Here is a 19,890-nt window from a genome sequence, read left to right on the forward strand (position 1 = left end):
CACTTCTAGTTGGTTCTTCCCTTGGCTTCCTGGTGTGGTAGGAGTGTTAAAATATTTAACATATTGAGCTGTCTGCCACTGGCTACATTTTTGTGCTTGGCAGGTTTATAAAAGCATAAGATAAAAGAAGAAACCATATTCCAAGACTGAGTTTGGGTAGTTTGAGTTTTAAAATAGAGACATGTCCCTTGAGAGGGTATAGTCTATCACATTTTACTAATGTTAGCAATCTTCATTTTCCTCCTATTTTGGAAAATGTTTTTTATCTCACTAACACAAAGCAGAGCAGTTGTCTGCCTTTGATTATGCCTCCTAAGCCCATTCAGACTGATATTAACTCTGCTGGAGGTGCCAATTAGCAGTGAAATCCAATGAGAACAGATTTCATTTAAATATCATGGAAAGTCTTAAGTAAAGCAAAATGCTTTCAAATTAATATGTATACACGCATATATATATTTAATTTAAAGTTACAGAACAGCTAGTAGCTTAATCACACATGGCTTTCTGTAAGCTGGCTTTCAATTTAATAAATTCGAAGCAACTCAATTCACAAAAGACAACAAAAATTACAATTTTTCAATTTAAAGTGTTAATTTTTTGCTTTGGCTACATGAAGGCACAAAAGTATACACACACACACAATTATATTTTGTTTTTGTTAACGACGAGCCAATTCACTTGAAAGCAAAAAAACTTCTTTTTATATTTTTGAAGACAGATCTCTCTCTCTCTCTCTCTCTCTCTCACACACACACACACACACACACACACACACACACACAGACACACAGAAATGGGGAGAGAGACAGAAGGATAGAGAGAGATCTTCCATTTTCTGGGTCACTATTCAAATGTTCATGAGAGAGGCTGTGCCAGACTGAAGCCAGGAGACCAAAGTGAACCTAGCGTGTGCATCTGGGCAGCAGGGACTGAAAAAGTCCTTGCGCCATCACCTCCTGCCTGCTAGAGTCCATACCATTGGGAAGCTGCAATCAGAAGCAGAGCCTGGATCACACCTGCTTTCAATTAATGTACATGCATACTCTTTAATTATGTAAGGAAATACGTTTTTCGTTATTTGGGGAAATAAAGTCCATTAGGATTTTCTAAAATTATTCTAAAATTATGCATCCCTAAACAACTGGCTTATTAAGAAGTTGACAGGATTTTATTGTAATAACTACATGATTTTCTTCTTTGTCAGGTATTTCTCAACTTTTCATTTTCAAAGTCTTTCATAATTATTGGCCATGGCATGGGAAATTACAATGAAATTAGTGCAAGAATAAATACTTTTACAATATGTGATGGATACCTGTATTTTTAATTTTCAATATACGGAAAATTTGTGTACAAAAGTTTACGGACAAAAACCTGCACACAGAAAAACTCTATGTGTGTCTAAATGTCAATGAAACAGACTTATGGTTTTTTTCTCAAATTCCTAAAGAAAACAGCAAGATCTTCCTTTCAGCTCTTAAATGTTTTGTGAGTCATTAAAATAAAGCTTATCAAAAACAAAAATATGACACAGAGAGAAATGAAACAGAACTGAAATCAGTAGATATGGACATAACCGCTCCTGCCAAAACCTAATGGCCAAGCACAGGAACCTAAATTGTGAGTCAATTTTTAATCCTTTGAAATTTGAGCTAAGATTAGTTCATTTCACTTAACTAGACCATTCTTTTTATATAATGCAATAGGTTTTCCTCTTTAAAATACAGGAAAACACTTAACAAGAAAATGAAAATGTCTCTTGATACTTACAAACTTCTCCAATGTGCTTTAGAATTAAAAAAAAATCAGTACATCACATCCCAGGCCAATATCATAGCCGACTATAAAGTAATTATTAAAGTGGAGATCCCACGAGTGTCAGCTACTTCTATGAGCTCAAGATTGGTCACTACAAAAAATAATGCTTATACTGTAATGCCTCAGTCAACAATTTTCATTGTTCTAACAAACTAAGAACCATGAAGGAACAAGAAACAAATCTAGTTCACTAAATGTTTAGTACAATTACGTAATAAGAAAGAAAGAAAAAACATGCACAAATGCAGAAAAATACTTAGAGATGTAAATATGATTTGCTTAAGAGTGCTCAGGAAAGCATCAGTTACATAAAATGATTTGTCTTCCGTGTATTGTTGTTTGTCTTGCTGTTACATTGTACTGCTATGTAGAGGAATGACTCAAGAACACAGAGCTGATAATTATAAAAATATTTTTTGCAAATTAGAGAACAAAGGATGAAGGAGTGGACTGGAGAGAAGACAAAGGGAGTTATCTTCTAGGAACTTACCTTTGAAATACACGAAATTTGTTCTCTTTATATTATTAAAAATGCCAAAAGCAAAATTCTCGTACAAAATTTTCCCTTTAAGAGTATATGTGAAGATTTTGGAGATGTATAATTTGCTATTGATCAAAAACACAGGTGTTGAATATGCAGGTCTTTTTTGTCTCCAGAGAAATGCCTGATGGCAATTTGCTAACTTTTGATAGATCATCCATAATCCTATGTTCATAGTCATATTTCTATATGAAAAGTATATTTAATTGTTGCTGTGTCCTTAGCATCTCTTAATACTAATCAGGATTTATCTTAAATGTTATCTAATATATTTAGATATAATTTATTTTGCTTAGTAAAGCCATTAGAATAATTTCTGTTACATTTTACTTTTCCAGCTAAAATTTTTGCTTTGACTGAGTCTCTATTGAGTTGATTTTAAATAATTTCTTAGTGTTCTTATTTATTAGTGCTGACATTAAAAAAGAAGCTTAAAGTCTCAATGAATCTTGTCCTATAGCAAAACTTCCAATATATTTTCACGTAAACACACACACACAGAGATCAGTAGTACTGCACGGAGTGCTACTTGAAATCTATCACATTTCTTCTATTTTCCAAGCTATTTGTTCTTGTTATTTATGATGCCTAACAACCTATCAGTATTGCTTCTAAAACTTCCAAACACAATTAACCATTTTTGAAATTACATAATCTTTAGTTTCTTAAAAAATACTAAATACATATAGGTGGTGTTCTTTTTTCTTAATATGGAAATGTAATTTCCAATGCAGAGTCTTGCAATATTTCAGAGAAATTAATATGTAAGATTCATTTTTCAAATCACATTGAAACATTTCACAGGATAAACTGTTTACATACAATTAGAATGCAGATTAAGTGAAAGATTATATTTATACATAAATATTGTTTCATCAGCAATCAAAACAATTCAACTAATACATACCAAGAAATCGGACAGTTCGGCGTACCAGTGGATTTATATAGCAACAGTCTCCAGTTAAAATAGTTTTTTCCTGGTTTTCATAATCTCTTGTAGCTAGTTGTAGACAAAACACAGCCGTTTCTCCAACAATTATCTTGTAAAGAAATAAGGAATTAAAAATATTATAATTTAATCAATAGATTTTTATTTTTAATTAAGGTGTAAAAAGATGATTTTGGGAAAATGATAATCTTTATGTACAACTAAGCCGTATTTTTAACCAGATTTTGTCATTACAATCCCATCCCTATAAATATAAAACTTACTTCTCTTACAACAGGGAAATATTAAAACGACAAATTATGAAAAACAGACCACAGATTTTTTGTTTTGCAAAGCCTCGTTAAAGGAATAAACAAAGAACCTTTAAAGAATTGCTCAGGTTGGTGTGTGATTGAATTCCGTGCCTCATTTTTTAAAGAAACTGTGCTTAAATATTACTGTTTCAAAACATGTTCTCTCCGCAAATATTTTCCAAAGGATCAGGGATAGAGATCTAATTTAAAATCACATCAATATTTTTACAAGAATCAGTTCACACGTGTTTGACCTTGAGATCGCCCAAATACCTAGATTTCTAAGATTTAGTACATTCTTTATATTTTAGTAGAAATGTTTTTAACATCTCGTAAGAAGTCATACATATGAAACAGTCAGCGTCAGACTCGACTGAATGGCCCAAGGGGTAGTAAGGATAGCCAGGTTCTCAGGGTCAGGTCTTTGGATTCCACTGCTTCTCATGAACAACCTCACAAAGAATGTGACTAAGACAGTGAGAAACCATTAGTGTATCTGCTAGTTTGTTATTGCTATGTTGGTTTTTGTACCCTTGTCAAAGTTAATTAACTTCTTAACTGATTAACATTTTCTCAGGAAAATGTTTTTGGGGTCTCTATGAAAAGTACTGACTATGATTACAAGATTAAAAAAAAAAAGTGGGAGGTTGAGAAGGGTAACATGACAGCAGATATTTAGCCTATATTTACCTAAATACAAATGAAAGTTTGAAGGAAAGACTGCAACTTAGAAAGTCTTCTTAAATTAAAACTTTGAAGAAATGGAGCAGGTGTGTGTTAAAACACTTTAGTCAGCCAAAGGAGGAACAAGAACTACTTTTCGTGAGTACATCAGCTGTCACCAAATCCACAGACAAGCTGTGTAACTCAAACCTTCTCTCTCTGTTTGAATAACTCTTTTCATATCCTACATGATCTGCATTGTCCCTTGATTTCTGTTTAGTATTAACTTCATCCAGATCCATTTAATCATAGAACGTCCAAAGCTCCAACAACGTGTCATCCATTTGACCTTCTTGCCTTAGTCAGAGACCCATCTGGGCTCTCCACTGGACTTTCTCTTCTCCATAGAAGCTATCCCAGGTCTCCACCTCCAGAAAGTCCTACCTCTTGGCACACCAAACCTTAAGTCAAGTTCACTCACTAATCTCTATACAATGTAGTAGAAGCCAAATAAATTTTGTTGAATTTGTAGATGAATCCCATCTTCCAGAGAGAACATGTTAAATACATATTGTCTCCAATAGAGTTCTCACTTGCTTTTGATCTGTTGTCTGAATTCTGTAATCCGACGTGAGTTGTTTCTACAATAAAATCTCTACCCTATATCCAAGTTCCTATAACCAAATCTTATGTTTATTTTCTGACTTGCAGAATTTTTCAGTTTGCTGGCCATTCTTGACTTAGAATTGCTTTTAGGTCACTCCTGCAGTGACCTTCATGCTGCTAGCTCTTGTTTACCTGCATTTCATCATACTTAATGTCCGTGAATTTTTTGGTAGCGTCTTGAGCAGATATGCTCAAGCAGCATCTCAGTCATTGTCATTTGCCTCTCACTACAGAAGAACTTTTCCACTGGATTAAGCAAAGCAGTGAATTTAAGATTTATAGATTATTGCCAAACTTAGAGAAATGGGGCTTGAGATTAGATCCATCGGTATAAATTCTCAGTCTCCAGAAAACAACACTGTCACTCTCTCCATCCCCACAACCACACTATTCTTGAATCTCATCTCCTCTGTAAATTCTGCTCATGCTTGCCTTTCTGTGAACCTGCCTGATAGTATCTGTGGTTCCCCATCAGACTAGAAGAGCCTACTCTTGAACTCTTCAACATATCAAGGAAACAGTTAAACTGATTAGATGTACTTAATTCCAATTCCAGCTTCCAGGATGTTCTGTCCAAGGTAGGTATCTCCCCTAATGCGAGTCACCAAAGTTACGGAAACAAAATTTGTGGAAATTCTCAGAAGAAAGGAAGGAAAGAAGAAAGGAAGGAAGGAATGAACAAATGAACAAAGGAGGGAGGGAAGAAGAGAGAGAAGCATGTGAGACCGTTGCTATGAATAGGTGTCTACCTCAATCTGCCACCCTTTGTGCTTTCCAAGACCTTCCTATGCCCATCCTTGGTTTAGAGTAGCATCCTCCACCATGGTCTCTGGATGCATGTTCTGTCCATCTATTTAGAGTTCATCTCATCAAATGTGCAATTCTGAGCCCTATTATATCTCTTCAAATATGTTCTATTCTTGAGGCTCTAGTTCTTCTTCCCTCTAGCATACATCCATAGATATTCACATCCAAACTGTAGTCTCCCTTAACTCTTTTTTTTTTTTAAAATAATCTTACTTAGTTGATTAGGGAACAAAGTGTCAAGGGCTACAGGGTGAAAGTGGGTAATATCATTGTTTCCACATCAATATCATTTTACCCTGTATCTGGGGTCAGGGAAAAAAACAAAGGGAAAAGCCCCACCCAACTTTCCACCCATCCCAGATCCCCAACGGGAGGCACGCTCTAAGGGTCCTGCTCATACAGTTTTGATGGTTCATCAGTTCTGGATTGCTGCCAATCTCTCAGTTCCAATCGCAATGAACCCTATTCAGAATCCACTGGCTGTCAGTCTCTTCATGGTTGGGGTTCTAAGATCAGCAGTTCAATTGGAGGGATCTCCAAAGAAACTTCATCTGAGATGATCCCAGGCCTGATTCTTGTGTGAGTTTGCTAGTACAGAGTCCGACACCATCCGCCACACCAATCAGCTTATGCTCATGCTGGTCGTTGGGATTGTTGGGTTCGTTCTGTTTCCAGCCCTGTCTTCCTCGTGAACCAACGGGTGTTGTAGTCCAGTTCGATCCTGCCCACTTCATATTCAGTCCTCACGCAAACCGGTTGGAGCTGCAGCCTGGTTGGGGCGACTCTCCATAACTCCCACCAGTTCTGCCCTCTACCCTGGTTCCCATGCTTGCAGTACGCACCGCAGGCTTCTGAAGTCTGTCCCACATCCTGTTTAGCTCTTGCACATGTCGATGGGCATTGAAACCCAGCTCAACCCAACCAACCTACTATCCAGCCCACACACCTACTGGCAGGTGCCCTTCTGTACAGCCACCCCTGCCCCTGTCCTGGTGTTCGTGCTGTCCAATGAGAGTGGTAGCCCCAAAGGAGGTGCCCACTATTTCCCTTCTAGGCCACACTCACTCCCAGATCATGCACTCTCCAGGTAGTTCTGGCATTTGACTTGACAGAATTAGCTCCAAGTGCCAGCCTCTGCCAGCTAGTACTGTGGCTAGCCCAACCAACCCTCACCCACTCTAGTTTTTGCTTGCACCAGTCGGAACAGTCAGCCCACCGTGGCCCTTCCCTTATCTAGCCTACATGAGGCCCATAGGTGTAACAGCCCTGCCTATTCTGATCTGCCCCCATCCCGACTCTCGCTTTCCAATGGAAGTAGTTGTCCAGCAGGGGAGCCCATGTTCCCCTGTCAACTTTGCCTCCTCCCCCTGATTATCACATGTGCTGTTTGGGCGCTGCAACCACATCCGGTACGGCTCATCTCATCTTGGCATTCCTTATTGTGTACTAGTATGTGTCGCAACCAAACCTGGCTCGACCCACACTCTGTTCTGGCGCTCAGACTCACCAGCGGTTGATGTGAACAGGTTCAGCCTGGTCTGCCCCCAATCCATGCCATGTGTATGCCAGTGGGATAATTTCCATGGCCTGTTCTGGGCTGTTTCCTATTGTGCTTCTTGCACTCACCTGCAGGGACTGTGTCCTGCCAGAGAAGTTGCCCAGGCTCCTCCATCAGAAATTCTCCCAGTGCCAGGTTTCGCGCATACCAGTGGGTCCATGAGCCAGCCCTGTTCAGTTCACCTCCTGTCCTAGCAGGAACAGTGGTGTTTCCTGACTGTTCTTCAACCCAATCTGATTCTTATTGTTGGATGTTTCAACCCAGCCATGGCTCTTCCATAACCCTATACAGCTTACACATGGTTCAGTAAGGGCTGAGACCTAGCCTAGTCTGTCATACATTTCCCCTGGTCCTGCAGAGCACCAGATGGTGTTGGGGCCTGGCCCACCTTGGTGCTTCCATTCCCAGTCCACACTTGTGCCAAGTGGGATTACACTCGTATCCTGATTGGAATGCAGCCCCATTTACAGTCCATGCACTCATTGGTGGGAAACTAAACCCAGCTAGAGTATCCCCTTAGCTGTCCAACCGGGCCTATTCCCAGCTGTAGATCTCATGAAGGCCAGTGGTTGCTCTGATTCAACTTGGAAGAGCCCCTCTTGTCCTGTCCCCTTAGATGCTGTGGCTTAGCATCCCTGTCTTACGCAGATCAGTAGGTGCAAGGACCTACTTGGCATGACCTGTGCTCCAACCTGATTTCTGTTGTTTCTTGTGAGTTAAGGTTTGTTCAGCCCTGCCCATTCTGTCCCCTTCCAGTGGCAGCACGGCCCACCCCACATCCTGTTAAAGGATGCACTTTCAGGTGCTGCTGCCTTGACCTGCGCTGACTGTTTTGGGTTCCTGCACCCGTGTGTGATGGCAGGTGGCATGGTCACATCTAGCTTAGTCCATCCCAACCACAGCTTGCAAGCTAACCAGGGAAACTTGTATTTCCACAGGGTTGGGCCCACACAACCCCATAGAGTCTACCTCCAGACCAAGTTCTCTCGTGTGCTGGAAAGAGTCTTGACCCTGCCAGATGTGACCACTCCACCACTCCGCCAAACAGTTGGGTAATGGTACCCATCACTGCCAAAGAGGCCCCCATCCATAGCATTGGTGTGGGCTAGTGTGTGACGATCAGTGATGTTCTAGGCAAACAGGCCATTTCTGTATTCCGAATTGGGTTGGTGTATCTAACTAACCGTAATTGTCTCCTGGGTACTTCCCTCCAAATCACCAGGTCTCAGTCCCCATGCCTTCCTAAAACTTCCATGACTCTGTCACTGGGAATCACCCAAGATTCACTACTCACCTACACTAAAATTGGACTTAGTCATGGGTGTCCCCAGGCAGCAAACATATCTTAAAAAACCCCAGAGTTTGCCACCGGGCGGCCAGCAGGCAAAGCCTGGCACCACATGGTGCACAGGCTGCCCTGGGGGAGGCTGAGGACTCGTTCGCTGCCTTGCGGCAGTGTCTTTGGCGTGAGCCCCCAGCATTGGGTCTGACCCAGCAGGGGCACCCCCCACAGCCGCCACACCGTGAGGAGCGGCACTTTCCCCCAAATCCAAGGCCCGAACCCCTCCCAAACTCACCCAGCCGCAAGATATTAGTAGCTGGGCGGAGCTAGGAATTTTAACCCAGTTCCCAAGTTCCATCATGGTGCACTTACCCTGAGGAAAGAGCTCTCTTGGGTCCTGGGGGAGGCCGAGGACTTGTTCACTGCCTTGCGGCAGTGTCTTTGGCGTGAGCCCCCAGCATTGGGTCTGACCCGGCAGGGGCACCCCTCACAGCCGCCACACTGTGAGGAGCGGCACTTTCCCCCAAACCCAAGGCCAGAACCCGTCTCCCTTAACTCTTTACTACTCAACTTGGGTGAAAATTCTCACTGTTTATAAATCTTAGATATTCTCAAATAATGTGATTAAAATGATTCTAATTATTATCAGTGTGTCCAAGTAAATTTCTTAAGATTGCAATGTTCGACATAGACATTCAAAGAAAGATCCATAATTGGATGGAAACAATAATAATGAATACATGAAGCTGAAATACTGGGTTTTTAAAATTGATTTGGACAGTATGTGCCAGTGGAACATTAGTGTAGAAATGTCACTAAGCTGCTGAGGGCATCTGCAATAGCTATGAAATGTGGCACTCAGATCTCCTGTGTAAGGGAGAGCCACAGACTGAAGGCTTCAACAGCTGTTCCTCTGGACCCAGTACCTCGTCTGTGCTGAGGCTACACTATGCAAGGCTCCTCCTTTCTGTTGAACAAGCATGGTGGAGGTACTACGATGAAACTTTTTCCTTTGAGACATTAGATATCTTCAACTGGGCTTTTTACATTTTTTTTTTAATCAAAAGACTGGCCTAGTTCTTTCTTGGAATCATGCCACAAACTGAAGAACTTCCCATCCAGTCTGCCTTCCTTCCTCTCCTGAGCTGCTGGAAATCTCCATCATTATGAGGGCTCTTCCTTTCTCCAGTTTACGCTATAATTTTACCTTTTAAATGGGATAAAACCCCCAAACATCATGTTCTACTTTCTCTTAGATTTCTGAAGACTGTTGGCTTTATGTCTTAATTCTATTTCAAGTATGTGTATTTTCATCACTATTTTTAGTTTAAAATGTAATACCTCATATCATCTCTGCAATGAAGTGTTCTTGGGACTCAGTCTTTCACTCCAAATTGTCTATTGCCAGACTTATCAATCTAAAAAACAATGTGTAATAAAAATGGCCTACTTAACAATTTATAGTGTGTCCTCATAGCCTATGACAGGTATTTTCTTAAGATATTATTTACAATGAAATCTAAACCAAATTTTTTCAGCTTTTAAAGCTCATATATAGCCTCCAGACATGCCATGTTTGAGACATAACTGATTTTCATTTGACATCATACCAGGCATTTCCATTTATTCAGGCATTTGCACTTGGTCCATTGCTTAATAAGGCTGGTTAAACAGGACAGTATTCAGTTCTTGAGACTTGATTTAAATGTTGCCTGCTCCATTGCAATTCTGCATCCATTCCTGGCATAATTTATCCTTCTCTTTCTATGTTCCAATAGCAGTCTGTACATTTATTATGATAATTTTCTTATGGTCTTATATCAGGAGCATCTGTGTCCTCCAGTCAAGTAAGAGTTTCTTGGAGGCGGAGATGGTCTGTTATTTATGTTCATGCATCCAGTGTTCAACTAAAGTGAATAACAATCTATGTAAGTGAAGTAAGAGTGAATGAAATTAATTCAATCTGCCCATTTCAGTGACAAACAACCTATCTAGACAGAGAAAGAAAGTAAAACACAGTTATTGGCATAGGATGTTAAGTCTAAATTTGGAGCTACTATTACTACAGTTTCTATATAAGGATTAGTAAATTTTCTCCCAAACTTTTCAAGGTGAAGTCAGTTGCTTCCTCCCAACTTACAGGTTATAAACATCCGCAACATTTCTACAGTTTTTAAGAGAAGTATTGGTGCACACAGCACCACCAAGAGCCATGACTACTCTTCAGATACAATGAATTGAGTGCAGAAAAGGCTCTCCTTTTCCTGCTAGCATGCACACTTCAACCGAGACAGTTCCACGGCATCCATTCTAACTCTATTTTTTAACGTTTTTTCCAGTGATTGTTTTCATATCTCCTCTGCATATCCTCGGCTTTTATGTGGAACTGAGAACCTAATGTTTTGGTCACATTCTCAGCTTTATCAAGAAGCACGTCTTATTCTGGAGTTACTGTCTGCTATGCTTCTGGCATTCCGAAGCCAGACTTGAATGAACTTAATTTGCTTTTTTGCAGAAAATGAAACAGGGCACAGAAGCCAGTCACTGATGAGGAAGCTAGAAACGCTGTCCTATCATAGCTGTAATAAAACTGATTTATTCATGTGAATCACAAATGACATGTGTCTCTGGAAAGAGCTGAGGTGATAAGCTGTGTTAACTGGGATCTACTGAGAAGGAGCAAAGTCCCTCTTTCTGCCTGCACCAGGCAGCCTGTGCCCATGGAGAGTAACAAGGAAACAGAACCTCCTGAATGACACCAGTGTCCCTGCTGGAGAGCATCCACTGATCTCTCTAGGGCCATGCACTCAGGGATTGCTCCTTTCTCATGTCAAACAAGATCTCCACTCACCGAGACATGAAAGAACAAGGAGTGATTAAAAAGTGCTCCACTGGGCAAGAGTGTAGCTGGGGCAATAAGTGACATTTGAAGAGAAGCAGAATGAAAACATGTTACTTTTGGTGCAAAATTTTGAAAACTATGCATTGTTTTTACAATATACATCTGTGAACTTTGTAAAGACGTGTCACAACTGTGCACTCTCACCTCACTTCCCTTTTTTGACTTCTAGCTCCCTTCACCTGGTCTCAGAGACCGCATGGGTCTCAACCACCGCCTCTGTCCCAGGAACAAAGCCCCTGCTTGCTCCCCAACTCTGCAGGATGCCCTCAATCAACTCCACTGCAAGAGCAGTGGGATTAACAGCCCCTGCCAAACTGCTGCGGGATGGATTAAGATGCCATAGAGGTACCAGGACCAGCTACAGAGGATCTTCATTGCCTTCCCTCTCAAGGTCCAGACTACAGCGAAAATAGGTACAGTTTCCTTCTTTTTTTTTTTTTCTAGATTTATTTTTATTAGAATGTCAAGTATACAGAAAGGAGGAAAGAGGGAAAGGAAGATCTTCTGTCCACTGATTCACTCCACAAGCACCCACAATTACTGGAGTTGCGCTGATCCGAAGCCAGGAGCCAGGAGCCTCTTCCAAGTCTCCCACACAGGTACAGGGTTCCAAGGCTTTGGGCTATCCCTGACTACTTTCCCAGGCCACAAGCAGGGAACTGAATGGAAACTGAGGCCACAGGGATTAAAACCGGTGCCCATATGGGATCCTGCTGTGTGCAAGGCAAGGCAAGGACCTTAGCAGTTAGGCTACCACCCTGGGCCTGACACGTGTAGTTTCTTAAAGGTACAGTCCCTTCTGCACTACAATATAACAGTCTACTTCATTGAGGGGCAAGACGTCTGCTCCTGAACCCCAGACTAAGAGACAGAAGCCATGCATGTCACTGACAGACTTCCCCAAACTTAAAAATCATGTTCCCCGGACCCGGCGCGATAGTGTAGCGCTTAAAGTTTTCGCCTTGAGCGTGCCAGGATCCCATATGGGCACCAGTTCATATCCCAGCAGCCCCACTTCTCATCCGGCTCCCTGCATGTGGCCTGGGAATGCAGTCAAGAATGGCCCAATGCTTTGGGACCCCACACCCGTGTGGGAAACCCGGAAGAGCTCCCGACTTCGGATTGGCTCAGCTCCAGCCATTGCGGCCGCTTGGGGAGTGAACCATCAGACAGAAGATCTTGCTCTCTGTCTCTCTTCCTCTCTGTATATCTGCCTTTCCAATAAAAATAAACACATCTTTTAAAAAAGCCATGTTCCCCAATACACAACTTCTTCCTAGATGAACCACTATATTTCACTTTATCAATTGCAACACTATGGAAATCTGCCTTGACTAGCAGGTGGACCTACACATGTCCTAATGGCTCATCTTCTACACCATGTCCTTAGAAAAAAAGATCTGGTAATCAGCTTTGCTTTTTATTCAGTGCATTGTTTGGCAGTGAGTAAAAAGCCTCATATTGTTGTTGAACAATGCACAGAAATGCAGCTATAAGTCACAAATCCCCTGGTATATGTGAGTGAAGGGTTTCTAATATGAGTGTATACCTTTATTCTCACATGTCAACCTCAGAGGATGACTTTTTCGTATCTATATCACTTAAAGGCAAAATACTAAGGTTTCTAGAAAGACAAAAATCAGTAAAGATTCTCTTTAAACTTCAAACTCCAAACAGCTTTATGATTTCATTGATAAGAACCCAATTAGACACTTCTCTCCTTTGCAGCTGATAACAACAAGGATGCTCTTCCATCATAGCTTGAAAATCTGGTGCAGTATGTGAGAAATAAGTTCTGAAAAGCAACAATATTATGGAGTGTGAGACATGGGACTCACTTAAATTAAAAAATGTTTATATTATTGAATATTCTTAATTATTTTATAGGTATGTCTGTATACAGTTCATTTCCTATCATCAAATTCAAGCTGACCAAAAAAAAATTCAAAGGTAATTGTATCAGAGATACAAAGCCATATTGGGCAGTATCTCCCAGCTTTATGTTCTAAATCAAAGAAGCTAAGCTTATTCTGTATATAGACTAATTTCAACATTGTGGCTCAGCAATGCAGGTGATAATTTCTCTAAACAGAGCTTCCAAGTAGAATCAAGATTAGGAGAGAGGAGGATAAATAGAATTAAATAAGTGACATAGTCCGTGATGCACAGCTACATCACATTCCCCACCCCCCATGCCCACAAGTTAGAAACTATTTTATAATCTAAGTATAGCTACATATATTTCATAATGAGAACATAAAAACTTAGCTCCTTTCATTTTAGGTATTTTAGTAAGCACATGGTGTATGTGTCTATTATATACAATATAATTCCTGAAATATGTATACAATGTCAAGTGGCCACACTGAACTAATTAAACATGTGTACCTCCACTTCACATATATCTCACATATACATAGTCATAGTATAAAGTTGCCATGTGGAGTGATTACCTCTCCTGAACAATATTTGCTATACATTTGTATCTAGGTAGACTTGTAGTAAAGGATATTTAGGTTAAATGATGTTAGTCACAGACAAGAAAATAAAACATCCACAGTATCTTCTCCATGTACTCTTCACCTTTCTGATGACTGGAGCAGAGAAACCGCTGGGCTCCACCAACTGTTGGTGCCACAGGATGGAAGACATGGAAGGTTCTCAGTCACTGGATTTGCATTGGGTTATTGAAAGAAAAGCTTCAATGTGTGGCCAGAGAAATATAAAGATGTTTTTTTGTTACAACAACTAGAATTTGCTAATATCCCTATTATTAAAAAAAAGAAAAAGAAAACAGTAGCTTGTAGAACTGAAAATTTGCTTTTTACAAGTATTATTTAAAATGGTGAAGAGATAAAGTGAAGGAGGGTGAGAGAGAACATGCATGCATTCTCTCATCCAGTGGCTTGCTCTGCAAATTAAAAAAGAAAATGGTTTGACAAGCACAAACTTGGAAGAAGTCAGGCAACTCGATCCTGGCATGCCATGTGAATGGCAGGGACACAGCTACATGAACCATCAATTGCTGCATCCCAGGATCTGCATCAGCAAGAAGCAGGAAGCAGGAGTCAGTGCTGGGACTCCAACCAAGGCACTCCAATATGAAATGGTCCCATACATCCTGAAACCTTAGTTGCAAATTCAAAGTCCAACTCAATGAATTTATCTTATGATTCCCTTCTCTTTTTCAACTTAAATTGGTTTTCCATTCATTGTAATGAACTTACGTATTATTTTATTTTAATTTACTGGTACATTAGAGTGATTTGAAGAGAATATAAATGATAGTTGAGGTGGTATGCAGCTATGGTGGAAATCGAGAAGGTGACACCATAGATGCAAATTGTGGAGACATTTAATATAAAAATAAAACTTAGTGCCTTTAAGTTTAATAAGTCTTATGAATTGTTCCTTTTGCAAATACTTATCAACCGAGTTTTGTATCAACACTGCAATGTAGGTGTGACCATTAACACTCCAGTGTAATTCAGCAACATAGAGTAAAAAGCAACATTTATGTGTTTCTGGTGGTGGTTAAGGATATGGCACAGACAAATGCAGAACTAATACTAGTAAATAAATAATAAAGAACGCGATCAGGGTTAAGTGATGATGGTGAATTGAGAACACGAGGACCAAAGTTTGCATTAAAAGAAAGTTGTTGTTCCTTTTTGGAACACATTTGCTGCATCCAATCTCTCAATTCCATCTAAATGGTGTAATTACTATCAATCCTCTGAGGCCTTAGGCACGCAGTATGCAGTAGTGCCTACAATGTTCTGTCACAAGCTCTAAGAAAGGTTACTTCACTTTCTCATGCAGTAGAGTGGGTGTTAAGTATGGGACCCAGATGCTTTGGGGTTGAGTATGTTCTACTACTTACCAGCTATAATGGCCTTAAGTAAATCACACAATATTGGGCCCAGCATGGTAGCCTGTCTAATGTCCTCCCTTTGCATGCACCAGGATCCCGTGTGGGTACTGGTTCTAATCCCGGCGGCCCTGATTCCCATCCAGCCCCCTGCTCATGGCCTGGGAAAGCAGTTGAGGATGGCACAAAGCATCGGGATCCGGAACCCTTGTGGGAGACCCGGAAGAAGCTCCGGACTCCTGGCTTCCAATTGGCTCAGCTCCAGTCACTGTGGTTACTTGGGGAGTGAATCAGCAGACAGAAAATCTTCCTCTCTGTCTCTCCTCCTCTCTGTATATCTGACTTTGTAATAAAAATAAGTAAATAAATAAATATATTTTAAAAAACAAATGAATCACACATTTCCCTTTACCTCAGTATCTTCATTTATAAATTAGTGGACATAGAAATAATGCCATCATAAATTTGTTATGTGAATTTTCTACTTAAAACCAACTCATAGAAGAAAATGTAGGAAATAATCTACAAGATATAGGCACAGGCAAAGGCTTCCTACTCTGCTACTGTACTATGCCACAACACTACAATGGATACTAAATATACTTCTACAATAAATTATATAACTACAATAACATGGGGAATACCAGTAAAGGGAGAGAACTTGGGGAGAGGGGAGAGGAAACCCCAGAGCCTATGGAACTGTATTTTTAAATAATAATAATAATAACAATAAATACATTTTGTTTTTTAAAAAGAACAACTCCTGGGAAAGGAGCTGGCACAGAGAGTTATGTAGATGTAGACATTTTTACATGATTTTGAATATTCTATTCAACTTATTGGCTATGGAACAGTGCTTGTAGTGGGAGAGGAAGTGAGCCTGAGATACAGTGGACCAGATAAAGGTTTGATGATTTGGCAGATTTCAAAATCCTGATACTAATAACCAAGTGCACAAGAGGGTGGAGGGACATCCAGAGGCTACAGAGAGAAGAGACGGCTACTACCAAGAAGGCCCACTCTTTCTAAATGACTGAAAGCTTGTAGAAACCATTAAAGACGCTCTCGGAGCTAAAATAAATGCTGCTGATTAAGCTTTACATGATCTCTGCGCTCTGCACACACACTCATAAATGTCATGAACATGAGCTGTATGAAAAATGGAGTTCTCCCATTGTATTCATCTCACAAGTTACAAACACAAAAGAACAGGCAGATTATACAATTTTCCAGAATCATTCAATCAATAAGCCATAAAGCCAGGCCTCAATCCCCTGCATTTTTGTTCTGAAATCCAACTTGACACAGCAGTGTTTTGCCTTATTTTGGATTGTAAATTTGACAAATAAAGCTTTCTTATATCACTTTCTGAATTTATATTTTCCTTCAATCAGTTCTCCTTCATAAACTCAAAGCATGATAAATCTGTCAAACAAAGCTCCTAACTTCTGTGTCCAGTGTTTTCCAAACTGATTTGCTCTATAAATCTGATTGAAGTGCAGTTCTAAATATCTGGTCATTGGTGTCTCAGAAACACCAAGAGAAAAGGTAAAGGTAAAATTTTTGTTTCTTCTTGAAAAAAGAAATTTAAATTTAGGAAGGATTTTTCTAGTACAGCTATTACATGATAATTGGATAAAAGAATTGGACTCTTGAAAAAAGAGAAAGCTCAGCTGAAAAAGCTGACTTTAGAAAGTGAGAACTAACCCCTTTACCACTTTCCTAGTTATTAGCAAGAGAAGAGAAGGCAGTTTAAAATAAGAAACCAAAGCAATTCACACAATGGAAGGCACAGATGGAATATAAATAAACAGCATTTAGATAGTATTTTGAGACAGAAGCATTGCAAAAAGTGGCCAGTAGAGTATACTGAAATTTACTGTAGCTTACAGATCTATGACTTAGAAAGAATAGTATTCATTTTTTACAGTACGGAAGAGCTGTACTTTTCCCTCGCTGGACTTCTTTGGGATGTCAGCTAACAACTCTGTCTGGGGAGAATTATCAGGGACTTGTGCCAAGGTGCTGGCTCTTGGTTTACTGTCAGGTAGAGGACAGTAATTTTGTCACTTTCTCTTTTTTTATACAATATTTTCCTTTTTTAAAGCTCTATTTAACACGTAGCTGCTTTTTATTCTGCGACAAAACACAGGTTTCCTTTGCAAATGGAATAAATTATTAGTGATCACCTTCCAGTGCCCTATTTAGGCATTAAGGGAATATGTATTCAGTGGGTTACATCATGATACTGTGAATAACATTCTTCTTTTCATAGAAACAGCCTTCTGCAGTGACAGCTCTGCTTGGGAAAGCAAAACAGTATTCCTCGCAATTTCAAATTCGTCATACAGATCACTCCTTTGAGGCCATATTCTTCCGGTTTTCTTAGCTTTCATCTCCCCCATTTTTACATGGAACGCCAGCACAAATGCCTTTTGTTTGGGGAGGGGTGGGGAGAACCCAAGTATCTATGAAACTGTGTCACATAATACAATGTAATTAATGAATTAAAAATAATAAATAATTTAAAAAAATGTCTTTTAAGCTCATTCACTCTTACTGAAAAAAGGACTAGACATCAAAAAGATTTTATTTTTAAAATGCTTTCACAGGAAGAGTAAATGCTGATTACATAGGAAATTCTTGTACTTCCCCAAGTCATTAGAAATGTTTCGTGAGGAAGACTGCAGAAAAGCATGCCTGAAACCCAAAAGTAAATGAATGAGGCAAATCCTGTGATACGCTCATTTTTCAGTCTGCTCTCATTGGTATTTATTATCACTTCCACTCTCCAAATTACTGCTCACCATGTTTTAGGAAAAAGTATAATTTTAATGTAAATGTGAGGCTCTGAATTGATTGAATTTATTAATTAAACCAATTTAATGGCTTTTAGCAACTAACGGGGAAGGCACTTTTTTATAAAGACTATTTATTTATTTACCTATCTATTTATTTATTTATTTATAAGAAAGGTCAAGTTGCACAGAGGGAGAGTCAGAGGAGGAGTTTTTGCATTTGCTGATTCTTTCACAAACGACCACAAGCCCAGGGCTGGGAGGATCTGAAGCCAGGCCTGAGCTTCCCCTCAGCCTCCCACGTGAGCACAAGGGGCGGAGAACTTGGGTCATCCTCCACTGCCTTCCCAGGCACATTAGTGAGGAGCTGGACTGAAGTGGAGCAGTTGGAACTTAAACCGGTGCTCATAGGGGCAGCTGACATTCCAACACTGGTTTAACCTTTTGCACCATAATTCTGACCTCTGGAGGGAATGCATTTTTAAACACAGATTACTATTATCACAAATACCTTTAATTTCAGTTTGCAATCTATACACATTTGTCATGTTAATTTAGAAATGTATTATCTTCATTGTATTTACCATGTTATTATTCTATTAACTTAAACAAATCCATTTGATTTTCTTTTCACAACTACCCTATGAGATAGCTATCCTTATCTATTTATTTTTTATTTGAAAGGCAGATTTACAGAAGAAGAAGAAGAGAGAGAGAGAAAAACAGAGACTTTTCCATCCATTGGTTCATTCCCAAATGGTGACAATGGCTGGCATTGGGCCAGTCTGAAGCCAGCTACCTGAAGCTTCTTCCTGGTCTCCCACAAGGTACAATGGGCCAAAGACTTGGGTCATCTTCTGCTGCTTTCCCAGGCACATTAGCAGGATTGGAAGTGGAGCAGTCAGGCCTTCAATCAGCATCCATGTGTAATGCTGGCACTACAAGTGAAGGCCCAACCTATTACTCAACACCACCAGCCCCTTTGTATCCCAGTGTACAGATAAAGGAACCAAAGTAGAAAGAGGTGAACCAATCATCCAAGGGCTCATAGCTAACAAATGACAGACCCAGCAGGCCGGCTCCAGTTTGAGCATTATACTCAAGATAGGAAAGTTTTGTGGGAATGGAGTCAACGCACTTTAAAACGCATACATTAACTCATCTATCACTCAATGTTAAACTTGACATTATAATCTTTTATTAGTTTGCTTTATGTTATGAGGTTGAAACTTTTGCCTGCACTTCTGCAACTTAAAATATCTACCAATTCTTTTTGTCTCATGAAGTATAAGCTTTAAAACATGGACTGTGAAAAAAAATTAAATGAGAATGATAAGATGCTCTAATAAGCAGTTAGATGTGTGCAAAGGATGCCAGAACATGGAATCTCTACTGGCACCTAGGCACACTGGGCTGAAGATACAATGTCTCCCTAGCCTTCTGTTGGGAGAAAAGTTGTTGCAAGTTAACATTATTTATTTAAACAATAGTGATTATTTATTTTAAATGTTGAACTGTATGGTAGAAGCTTACATAGCTGATATGAGAGCCTTTGTGCTGATTATAGTTGCTAAGCAGCAGAAGTATGACTTTCATCATCTCTTCCATTCATAACTTACTCGGTCTCTAAGTTATTTTCCCACCATGATACAAATGTGCATTTCCATTATTTAACACACATGTGAAAAAATACCCTGGGATTAAGTATCTTTGACTTTTATACCTGGAAGGAAATCCAA

At 39.8% G+C, this 19,890-nt stretch overlaps 1 protein-coding gene across 1 annotated transcript in view; it reads right to left on the reverse strand.

Annotated features, from left to right (window-relative positions):
* The window catches only part of PLPPR5 (phospholipid phosphatase related 5), a 116,300-nt gene that overhangs the window by 72,778 nt on the left and 23,632 nt on the right, over positions 1–19,890 (reverse strand). Inside the window, exon 2 of the mRNA XM_004582019.4 lies at positions 3,270–3,402. Coding sequence (XP_004582076.1) covers positions 3,270–3,402 — 133 coding nt within the window. The remainder of the gene's footprint in view (positions 1–3,269; positions 3,403–19,890) is intronic.

This window comes from Ochotona princeps, chromosome 2 (assembly GCF_030435755.1).
Source record: "Ochotona princeps isolate mOchPri1 chromosome 2, mOchPri1.hap1, whole genome shotgun sequence".
NCBI classification, from domain to species: domain Eukaryota; kingdom Metazoa; phylum Chordata; class Mammalia; order Lagomorpha; family Ochotonidae; genus Ochotona; species Ochotona princeps.